At 52.2% G+C, this 11,566-nt stretch overlaps 1 protein-coding gene across 1 annotated transcript; it reads right to left on the bottom strand.

Annotated features, from left to right (window-relative positions):
• Positions 1-1,732: 1,732 nt before the first annotated feature.
• S100B (S100 calcium binding protein B) lies at positions 1,733-8,402 on the bottom strand. The gene is made up of 3 exons (XM_021679212.2): positions 8,359-8,402; positions 5,273-5,411; positions 1,733-2,864 (listed from the first exon to the last, which is right to left on the bottom strand). The coding sequence occupies exons 2-3, from the start codon at positions 5,408-5,410 to the stop codon at positions 2,724-2,726; spliced, it is 279 nt and encodes a 92-aa protein (XP_021534887.1). The 5' UTR covers position 5,411; positions 8,359-8,402; the 3' UTR covers positions 1,733-2,723.
• Between the last annotated feature and the right edge of the window lie 3,164 nt (positions 8,403-11,566).

Below are 11,566 nucleotides of genomic sequence, written 5' to 3'. Positions count from 1 at the left end.
TGCACTGGGCCTTGTGAAAAGCAACCTGAGAGGACGGAGGTCATTTAAGATGCAGAGTTCCCATCCTTGAGGCCCCAAGTGAGCGGTCTTTGCTCCTGGCTGAAGTCAGGAGCTGATTTTCCCTCCCAGACAGGTCATTCCTCCCAACGGCCTGCCTTGTCCCCACACGCCCCTGCCCACCTGGGGATGCCTGGGGCAGCTTCCAGGTGGTCAGACCCACGCTGCCCGCCAGGGGCTGTGTGGGGACCATACTTACCCATTCACGGCACTAGCCGCGGCCTGCGGGGGAAGACAGGTCACACTGAGCGGAAGTCAGGGGAGGACGATGGGCATTTTACAACCAGGAAGCGTGGTGGTTGGTTCAAGGAGGCCCCCAGGATCTCTGAAGGTGGTTGTGCAGACATGCTGAGGAGAGCTTCCCTCCTTGGGGTAAAGGGGCACCCCCTGGATGCGGGGTTCAGGGGCACACTCCGCGGCTGCCGTGGCAGGCTCGCCAGGGGCCAGGCCACTCCAGTTGGTTCCTGTCTGGCCTGGAAGCTCAGGGACATCTGGGAACTGAGTCACCTTGAGATTCTTGGATCGAAGCGGGTGAGGGAATGACTGTCGGGGACTCACTCCGCTTCTGGCTAGAGCAGCGGGGCTGTCGTTCCGTGATGAATGGAGAGAGGGGGCTGCAACGTGGGCTGCTCACCCCGGAGCTGACCCACCGCCCTCCTCCCTGCCGCTCGCTGACCCCTTTGTGCAAGGCACAAGCCAGCCCCAGGCTGAGCGGGACAGCTGTGGGGTACCCTCCGGGCCTCCCACACCTGCTCCTCCTCCTGCGTTCCCCACCCCCGCTGTCCCCGCCCCTGCCCAAGGACCCGGACGGGCTGCAGTCTTTCCTCCAGCGGACTCTCCTTCACCGCGGCCCCTCCCTCTGCTGTTTCCTCGGGACCTGCCCACAGTTTTGTTGTAACTGGCATGTCCCTGATTGCAATTCCTCTGCCAATCCCAAAGAGACCACTTATGCTGGTTTATTTTCAAGGACATCTTGCAAGGCCCAGTGAGGCCAGGACGGTGGGACAAGCAGGTGCCACTGCCCACGTGGGGAGCAAACCCGCTGGAGCCCAAAGGACCCTCCCAGATGCCCGCACTGAGATGGGCCCTGCCGTGGGCGGTGGGCACGCCAGCTGGGGCGTGGTCCCTGGAGAGGGCTCCTAGGTGCTGGGTTCAGTCCCCAGCCCCGAATGCCTGGGCAGCCACGCGCGTCTCAGGCCCTCTCCAGCCCGCCCAGGCGCCCGGTCACTGCGGGCACAGGACCCATCACAGCCCCCTGCCCGCGATTAGTCCAGGGGAGGCCGCCTGGTGCCAACCGGGCAGGAAGTCCGGGGCAGAAGCCTGTGGCCAGTGGTTGTCCCACCTGGCGCTGCCTTCCTCACCCCCCCACCTCACCTGCCTCACCCCCCTCACCCCCCCCCCCCCCCCCCCCTCCCCCCCCCCACCCCCCCACCGCTCTGGGCCCCTCCTCACCCCTCTGCACCCTGCCCCATCCATGCTTGTCCCTTCACACCCCACCCCTGCTCACCCCACCCCCATCCAAGAGTCCCTTGCCTTGTGCACCTGCCCTGGCTTTGGGGAAGGCCACACGTGCGTCGTGATGAAGCCAGGCCGTCACTTTACTCCTTCCAGTTTGGCAGGTGTTTCACTTCTGTTTCATGTTTAATGGCTACGGAGACTTGTTATAGTACTCTTTTTATTTAATGCAAATATAAGCAATCAATTGGCTTATGAATTTCCAAATCTGTGCACTTAAAAAAAGCAGCAGAAAAAGGGGGTAGATAAGGTTAATTTGAATTTTCTGGGAAGTAACTGTTAATATTTATAAGTTGATTATTTGAATTATTTGAAATTTGATTTATTTGAATTCGTGGATACCAAAGCACATAGTTCAGCTTTCCACGTACGCTGACTTCACCAACTGCCGTGGGCAGGCCCCGTCTCAACACAAACGCATGAGGGCCAGGGCATTTCCCAGACGGCAGAGGAGGCCACGGGCATGGGGCTGTGCCCCCTCCCCCTCCAGGCCACACAGCCAGCAAGGTGAGACCCGAGCAGAAGAGTCCCACAGAATGCGGAATTTTGATCCTCAGTCCTGGTTAGAATTAACACGTCAGTACTTGATGGTTGGTGAGTCACATTCTTCCTGCAGCACTGTGAGCAAGGGCTGTCTGCCCAGCACCCACAGCTCACCACGGGGAAAGGGACCGGAGCGTGACCGCGCTCTCTGGGTAGCCGGCGGCATGTCAGACCACCTCACGACCCTAGGTTTCATTTGCACGGATGATAAACCAATTTAAGGAAGGGCAGCCTTTCAAAGGATGGTGGGCAAAGCTTTGTATTTTTGACTTAAGGAACCACAGATGTTCGGAGCCATTTTTGGTGTCAGTTTGGTCGTTCTGGGTGAGGATTCTCCACAGCCATGACTGCGGGTTGAGCACACGCTCTCCTTAATGGTTATCGCAAGAGTCCCGCGGACCCGTCAGCTAACAGAGCAGAAAGAATGATGGGGCCGTTGAAATCAGCCCTGGGAAAGAGGTCGTCGATTTTTCACTGACAAAGCAAATCAAGCTTCCTAATTAGCTACAACATAGCTGGAAAGCTCAGCTCCTACTAGCCTGCAAGCCCTCGCTCTCTGCTTGTGTGACCCTCAACAGCCACTGAACACAGTAGCTGCTTTCGCTGTCTCACTCGTGTTCAAAGAACTCATGGCAGGCGGTGGTAACCATGGCAACGAAGGCCATAAATTCCTGGAAGTCACATTCGCCGTCTCCATCACTGTCCAGAGTTTCCATGACTTTATCCACGACCTCCTGCTCTTTGATTTCCTAAGAGATAGAAGAGAAATTGCCTAGCTTGTTTTTAAATGGAATGTAGGGCCATCAAAACATGATTAATAGTTGGCTGGCTTTCATAATTTGTATCAGAAGCAACTTAAGATATAAAATGCAAAATACCAGAAAGGTTTTTCGTGTGGCCGGGAGACTCTTGGCTGGGCAGAAGTCTCTGGGGGTCCACGCTGTCTCTTCCACCTGTAGGTCCCGTGGGACCAGAGCTACTTGAAAGAGACTGAATGGAACAACCAGGATCTAAAAAACTGCAGCTTGCTATCACTGTACTTACAACAAAAAACACCCGGGAAGGGGGAATGCAGTCTAGATAAGCCTGAGCATGGTATAAGCAAACATCCCGGAAGAAAACATGAACTTTTGGATCCCCCTAAGTGTTACACTGCTTCTGGGAGTGGAAGTCCTTAGAGTGAAGGCTTTCAGTGGGTTTCCATGTTTTGAAAGTTGTTTTTTTCCTGGGATGACTCTTGGCAACAGGTCCTCAATTTGTTAAGTCCTTGTGTTCTCTTTGCCCCTTCACTTGCTTTCTGGGTGTCATGGGACTTTCCTGCCGGTTCTGCTGCCCCTCACTGCCGCCGAGCAGACGGGGTTACAAGGCCCACAGGGGCAGACACAGGGCAGGGCTGCAGGTGTGGTGGGAAGGACGTGGCACCAAACACCCAAGGACAGCGTAAGAGCAGACTGCTCAGAATCGCCAGTCCCCAGAGCAGGAGAGCTCGGCCCCAAGCAGCCAGGGGTAATGTCCACGAGCCCCCTTGAATGTGGAATATATGCAGGATTGATTCCAGTGGGGGTTGGGCGGGACCTGGAAGCATCTGCCAAAGAGGGACGGGAAGTACCGTGTTTCGATTACATTATGGATTTGCCTCCAAACCGAAATTACAATAAAACCAGGCCAGCAAATGTTGACGATACCTTGATACACTTACCATGAATTATTTGTCTTTTATAAATTGTGGTTCCCACATGCTAAGCTTTTCCTGTTTTAAAATCAATAATTAATAACTAATTATTATTTTACACAATTTATATTATTTTATAATAATTTTATAATTATTAATTATTGATAACTGCTTGTTGAGCTTTCACTGTAGGTTCAAACACTGTCTCATTTCACCCTTAGAACAACCCTCATCTACAGAAGAAACTGGGGGTTTTGGTTGTTAGGTTAGAAGGTGGGATTGGTGGGAAACTGAGTGGGCAGGTGTGGACAGTGGCACTTGAACTTGAATGCCTGAGAAAATCCCAGAATCAGCCCAAGAGACCCCCATCCCCCCAAGCCTGCAGGCACGTCCTCGGATTTGGTGGTGCCCCTCACAGCGATGGTGTGTTTGGGTCGGGGTGCAGACAGGAGAATCCCAGCCAGTCCTGCAGATGGCGGGCCCTGCCTTGCTGCTGGAACCTGGGGAGCCGCAGTGAGCTCAGCGGGCTCAGGAGGGCGGCTCCTCATCACCGGGCGGCGGGGCCACACGCCTGGTGCTCTGGCGCTGTCCCCGGAATTAGCGCTTGGTCAGACCTTGGCGCCCTGGTTGGTCTTCTGGCCATTTCCTGTGTGTGACCTGGGTTCTGGCACTAAGGGAGGGCCAGGGCCAGGTGGATGCGGTTCATCGCCTCAAGGGCACGGGACTGGTGTGCAGTGGAGAAGGTGGCCGGCCTGGGGCGGTGGAGACGGGCAGGGAAGTGAGTCGTGGACATACTCCCCCGCAGGCTTATCAGGACCCCTCATGCCGCCTCCTACATTAGGGGCTCTTGCTCCATGGGTGCCCCCTTAGACCGCCCAGGCCTCCCCTCTCGTGCCCTCAGCACGTAGGCTGCGGCCGGGGTTGATGTGCCAGGCTGGGTGCCCCAGAAGCAGGGCCATGTCCTCGGGCCTGTGTCTCTCCCGATAGTGAACACAGCGCGTCCTCAGTAAACTTAACTTGCTGAGTGAATGGCATCTTTAGTCACCCCGGTGGATGCTGATCATGCAGCTAAAGTGAAAATAGTCCTTCTCCCCAAATCAAGACCCTATGTTTAACATCTTTCTCGTGTGTTCATTGTGGCCCATGACAAGTCATGAGTATATTTTCCATCCCATTCCGCCATCATTACTGCTGTAAATCCTTAGATTTTTCAGAGAAAAGTCAGCATTATTTGGAACCTGTTCTTTTGCCTTTGAGACAGCAGTTTTTCCTTGCTGTTCCAACTATACACAAAACAGATGACAATGAGAACAGTGGGGTCATCTGAGCTAGCCTCTTAAGTGAGGGTTCAGTTGCATAAACTCGTTTTTAGAAGCAGCCTACACTGGAATCACTTCAGCGCAGCTCAGAAGAGAAAATGGACAGGTGGTTTTAAAAGTGGACAGGAGAATGGATAAACTGTCGATTTTAAAAATCAAGACTCACCTCTAAAAAATGGGAGAGCTCATTGTTGATGAGCTCCTTGAGTTCGGATTTCTTCAGCTTGTGCTTATCACCCTCCCTTCCGGAATACTGATGGAAAACATCAATGAGGGCCACCATGGCCTTCTCCAGCTCAGACATCCTAGGGGTCCACAAAGGAAAGATGCCCTCTCATGCTTTTTGCCTTGTTTGTACACAGAATAGTTAACATGTTAGCTATACAGACCTCCACCCAGAGGAGCGGGCTAGACTGGCCTTGGCTCATCCCCCCTTCAGGCAGAGGGCCTCTGTCCCAATTCTCCTGGCAGCCTCTTAGATCCACTCCTGCCCGCCCCTCCCTTCTCGTCCCTGTGGCCACATCCTTAAGTTCCCACGCCCCCTGGCTTCTGCGTGGTTTGGCCAATGGGGAACTTCAGCGGATAGACAGGGGCAGCGCAGGGAGGGGCTCTGGGGGTCGATTCCTGCTTCCTCCCCAGGAGGCCACCCTCTGCCCTTACCGGGCCCCAAGATGAAGGGACAGAGTGCAGGGGAGAAAGGACTGACTGCGAGCTGTTAGAATTAACTAGAAAGAAGTAAGGTGACCAGGAACAAAACGAGGCTACAAAAATCAATAGTGTCCCTGTATTCTACCAATAAACAATTAGAAAACAGAGTAGAAAAATCCTTTTCATAAATCCATAAAGCAACACACACTACTACTTAAGCATAAGTTTAGCAAGAAAAGTGCAGGTCCTGGGGCGCCTGGGTGATGCAGCTGGTTAGGTGTCCGACTCTTGGTTTCGGCTCAGGTCCCGATCTCAGGGTGGTGAGATGGAGCCTCGGGCTGAGCCCTGCGACCTGGGAATCTGCTTGGGGTTCTCTCTCTCCCTCTGCCTCTCCCCTCACTTGCTTATGTGCATGTATGCTCACTCCCTCTCTCTCTCAAATAAATAAATGAATAAAAATCATTAAAAAAAAATAATAAAAGTGCAGGTCCTTCCAAAAGACTCTAAGGATCGTAAAATGCAGGAACTCGCTTTCCTTTGAAATAATATATAAATTTAACTCATTTTATTTATTTTTATTTTTATTTTTTAAAGATTTTATTTATTTGTTTGACAGAGAGAATGAGAGAGAGAGCACATGAGAGGGGGGAGGGTCAGAGGGAGAAGCAGACTCCCTGCCGAGCAGGGAGCCCGATGCGGGACTCGATCCAGGGACTCCAGGATCATGACCTGAGCCGAAGGCAGTCGCCTAACCAACTGAGCCACCCAGGCTCCCTTAACTCATTTTAAATACAAGTCTGTAAGGCAATCTTTTTTGACGGGTGTGAGCAACATGAGCAAAAACAGCTGTAAAACTGAACTGGAAAAAAAATATGGCAGAAATGCCGCAGATACTCTTGAAAAAGAAGATGAGTGAGAGATCAAGGAAGACCTACCAGAAACAAAAATGTATTACAGGCCATAGGGTTGGGCTGGTTCTGAGGAAGAAGAGGCAGAGCGCTGCCAGGCACGTCGCATTCCCGGGGGCCCCCAACGGCCTCCGGCGCGGGGAGGGGGCCTGTTCACCGGTGCGCCCTGTGCGGGCCTGGAGCTGGGGTCTCTGAGGGCACCAAAGTACACAACTTCCTACTTCCCTCACCACCTGAACCTCAGACCGCGGCCTGAAAACAGGAAATATGTTGGATCCTGGGACTTGGGTACATTTTACAAAGGACGGCTTGTCAACTGTTTCACAAAACTGAGACATTCAGCCAGAGACGTCTACCGACCTTTGGCCTGGAGTCTTCGCCCTGTCACAGCTGAAAATGGTTATAAGAACTACATCTAATTGTTGAAAAGTCGGTCCCATGTTGGGTACGTCACTTATATCTGAACAATAAGTTGGAAGAAATATTTAACATTTTATTTATTTCTGATTTCTCAAAGGAGAAAGCATTGAGGATTTTTGCTAAAGTCACCCTATTAATAATCAATATCCTTTGTTTTGCTCTTAAATCCCTAAAAATCAGATTTATCACACGTGGATGGGACAAATCACATAGACTAACATCTTTAACCTTTCATTCGTTCTTACCCTTTGCACCCAGGTTTTCAATGATTGATTTTGTTTTTTGGAAACAAAACAAAGAACCCAAGAAACATTTGTATCATTCTGATGTTTCTCAAAGCCTGTGATCATTTAGGGGAAGGAGAGACTAAATTATTTTTTCATAAGGTATGACTAGTGGGATTTTTTTTAAAAGGAAAGGCATAAAACATCTATTCCATGTTTGAAAACTCCATATAATGTGATTTTCTTAACCACACTAAAATTAATTAAAAATTTTTTTCCTTTTAAATTCTTCCCTGCTTTAAAGCTTATCTTTTAAGAGAAATGGCAATCAAATATCCATATTTCCTTTCCACTTAGTTTGGTGAATGTTACTCCTGCATTAATCTTTTTATGTGGAAAGCGAGAGAGCTTCTGGGCTTTAACTCCCTGTGGAAGGGCACATCACACATGATGTGGGAAGGGGCCCTATCTCCCTGAGAAACCCCAACACTGAAGAAAGTTAAACCCACCAAACCCCCAATTTCTTTGACCCCGTTTGTAATTTACTTGTAAAGACCTCCCAATTGTCATGTAATTTCTGGGTGGTATCCAGGCGGACCCTGACATGCCCCGTTGAGGGAAAAGAGAGAAGCGGTTGCACACCCAGGGCCAGGACAGAAGCAACAAGAAGAGAAAACATTTATTTTTGAGGTAGGGCTGGCCCAGCTCTGGTTGCCAGTCATTCTCCGCCAGGGGGGAAGTGAAAACCTTGCCCTTCAAAGACTTAGGGAAGAAGCGACATTTGTTAGCCCTGCTGAGGAAGTGCAGCAGTCACCTCTGAGCCACGGGACCTGAGGTTTCTCCGATTTACGGTTTAAAACTCAGGCAGAAAGAGCCTCTAGCTGTCCCGAGTTGAGCAGTCACGTCCACAAAGCAGTAACAGGATTCACACTTGTCAGATGCTGCCAGTTATCCTAAAGGGGCTTTCGAAGCTACCACCTTGTTCCCAGCCCCACCCTCTGGGTTCCCTGCCCCCAGAAAGAAAAGAGCAGGTTCCCCCCGAGTGTCCTCACGTCAGTGGCTCCTGCTAGCTGCTCCGGTCCCTCCTGGCGGCTGCGTCCAGAGTGGCCTGAGCCGCTGTGGGGCGGTGTCTTATCCCTTCCCGGCGGTGGGGCCCGGCCCGGTGCGGCCCGCTGCGGGCCCAGGCAGCCAATGGGGGCTGAGGGGGGGCGGGGGGGGGGGGGGGCAGCGGGCTGCCAGGCCTGCACACAGGGCCGCATTGAGCCGGTGGCCACCCGGGGACTTGCCGAGGAGCCAGGACTGCACTCCGGCCAAGGAAGAGAAAGTCCTGGGGGGCAGGAAGTAGGGAGTCAGCTTTTTGTGCTGTTTTTTAATTATACATGAATATTGATGTTGCTCTAAAGGCAAGGTTGGGGGTGGGGAGAGGAGAGAGACTGAGTCATTGATTCAAACAAAGCAAATGCTCAGCCAAGACTGCAGAGCTTCCAAGTACAGGCTGAACACGAGGACTAGGGCCCCGCGGGCTGCTTTCCAGCGGAGAGGGCCCTGCACGGTCTCCTGCCCCCCCCCCCCCCCCCCCTAAGCCCTGCTTCTGCAAAGTGGATACCGAATGCTTTCAGGGGAAAATCCTCATTCAGTGTGGTGGAGGGCACTTGCCAGGTGCACCCCAAGGCCTCCCGCCCCACCCGGGGTGAGGTCACAGACTGTTGGAGCTGGACAGTGCCCTGGACGTGTCCTGCCCAGCCTCGGAGGGTGCCGGCGGAACGCCCCTCTCTGGGGCCCCACAACCAGCTACGGGAGAGCCGGGTCCAGACTCCCCCTCCCCCGTCTTCAGCAGCACCTTTCCTGAGCTGTTTCCAAATGGAAACCCAAAAGGCGGGCGTTCCTTTAGCCAAATTATACAAAAAGCCATGGCCTCAAACTCATCCAAGGACGTCTGGACCAGACGCGGGGCCCTTCTGCTGACGTGGGTTCACAGTGGCCACGGAAGGATCCGTACACAAGACATCTGTGGACACAGCTGTTTTGTCATGATCTGTTTTACCAGGAAATTCTTGACTATTCAACATGCGGCAGTATGTCCTAGAAACAGCACTGGGCTGTGAGCCTTGGGACTTGAGCTGTGTCATCCGGGACCCCCAGCCTGGGCCCACCCCTCCGTGAGGTGGGACCTGAATGTGTGGGTTGGGCCTGCGTCCTCAGCTGCCCCACAGACTGATGGCCGCTGAAGGGTCACACGCTGTGTGCACTCCGTAGGGCAGGACTTGCCTGAGTCCAGGGAATGGGCGCCTGGCCCCGGGTGGTATGTGCTGGGCACTAGGGGCGGGTTCACCCTGTGGTCACCCTTCCGTGTACACAACACAGCTTCAGCTCCTGCAGCAGAAAAGCAGTTTGGAATCTATTCATCCAACCCCTGGACGCCTGAGCGTGGGGCCTGCCCCCTGGATACCCACAGCACAGCCTGTGGGACAGCCACGTATGGTGGATGCGCCCACCCTGTGGCGGGCTCTGTGCGAGCAGAGAGTGAGGAGAGGGATGCTGGGGCTCACCGGCAGAGAGAGGAACCAGCATCCGGACGAGAGGGGCTTTCAAGTGCTGTGGGGCCCCCAGGGCAGCATCCTCTCCCGCCGGCGCTCACAGACTGAGACTTCAGCAGAACACGGGAGCATGACCTCCCCTGCTGGGTGTCAACACCACCTCTTGACAGAGGAGCGACTGAGGGCAAATTACAACCATCCCGGGAGAGGGATGTTCACAGCCCTCATCCGCAAGGTGGTCTGGGGCCCAAAGCTCCTCCTTGGACTTTGCACTTCCAGCTGACCCTGGCTTCCTCTCCAGACTCCCCAGTTCGGGGTCTCATCTCATTACACTGGACCCTTGGTCTAGTCACGCATGACCTGCATACCCACTCCCGACCTGCAGCTCTATTCCGCAGGAGCGGCCTGTCCTAACGCAGCAAGAACTACGTACTTGAGTAGAACACATAGACTGTGAATGACGCAGAGGGACGTCCCAGTACTCAGAAGGCCTTGGTCCATGGAGATCTTTGGCGTGGATGGACAGCCTACTCAAGCCGTCCTTAACCCGAAAGACAGGAAAAACTCCAGGTCTGGGAACCAAAATCCAACTTGAATCACCACCGTGGAGAACCATGGCCTCTCTCTCCCAAGTTCCCAGACCTAAGTCGGGTCGAACCCCAAGTCTCTTGAGGGAGGGCGAGGCCTTTCAGATGGAGCCCTGTATGGCCACCAGTACACATCAGGAACTGTCCTTCACGCCGTCCCCAAGGGACCTGCAGCTCCTTGCTAATGTGACCACATAGTGGAAACATTAAGATCTAAAAGGAAATGCTTAGAGATCTCCAGGGATTATTAGATATGGGCTCTGAGTGGACGCTAATTCCTGGGGCCACAAAACGGCACCATGGCCCCCCACTCCCTGTAGGAATTTGTGGTGTTCGGGTGACAGAGTCTTAAGCTGACCAGCTCACAGTGAGCCCAGGTGGTGCAGAGAGTCTCCCTGTAGTTATGGTTCTTGTCCTTTCTTCTATTAATGTAGTGTATCACATTGATTGATTTGCAGATGTTGAACCAACCTTGCAGCCCAGGGATAAATCCCACTTGGTCGTGGTGAATAATCCTTTTAATGTACTGTTGGATCCTATTGGCTAGTATTTTGGTGAGGATTTTTGTATCCATGTTCATCAGGTATATTGGTCTGTCATTCTCCTTGTTGGTGGGGTCTTTGTCTGGTTTTGGGATCAAGGTAATCCTGGACTCATAGAAAGAGTTTGGAAGTTTTCTTTCCATTTCTATTTTTTGAAACAGCTTCAGAAGAATAGGTATTAATTCTTTAAATGTTGGTAGAATTCCCTGGGAAGCCATCTGGCCCTGGGCTCTTGTTTGTTGGGAGCTTTTTTATTACTCCTTCAATTTCCTTGCTGGTTATGGGTCTGTTCAGGTTTTCTATTTCTTCCTGGTTCAGTTTTGGTAGTTTATACATCTCTAGGAATGCATCCATTTCTTCCACATTGCCTTATTTTTTGAGATATAGTTGCTCATAATATGTTCTTATAATTGTATGTATTTATTCAGTGTTGGTTGTGATCTCTTCTCTTTCATTCATGATTTTGTTGATTTGGGTCATTTCTCTTTTCTTTTTGATAAGTCTGGCCAAGGGCTTATTAATCTTATTAATTCTTTCAAAGAACCTTGTTTTGTTGATCTGTTCTACTGTTCTGGGTTCTTTCAAAGAACCCAG

This window comes from Neomonachus schauinslandi, chromosome 1 (genome assembly GCF_002201575.2).
Source record: "Neomonachus schauinslandi chromosome 1, ASM220157v2, whole genome shotgun sequence".
NCBI lineage: Eukaryota > Metazoa > Chordata > Mammalia > Carnivora > Phocidae > Neomonachus > Neomonachus schauinslandi.
Note: the sequence above shows the minus strand (reverse complement) of the source record. Positions and strands in the feature narration are given on the sequence as shown.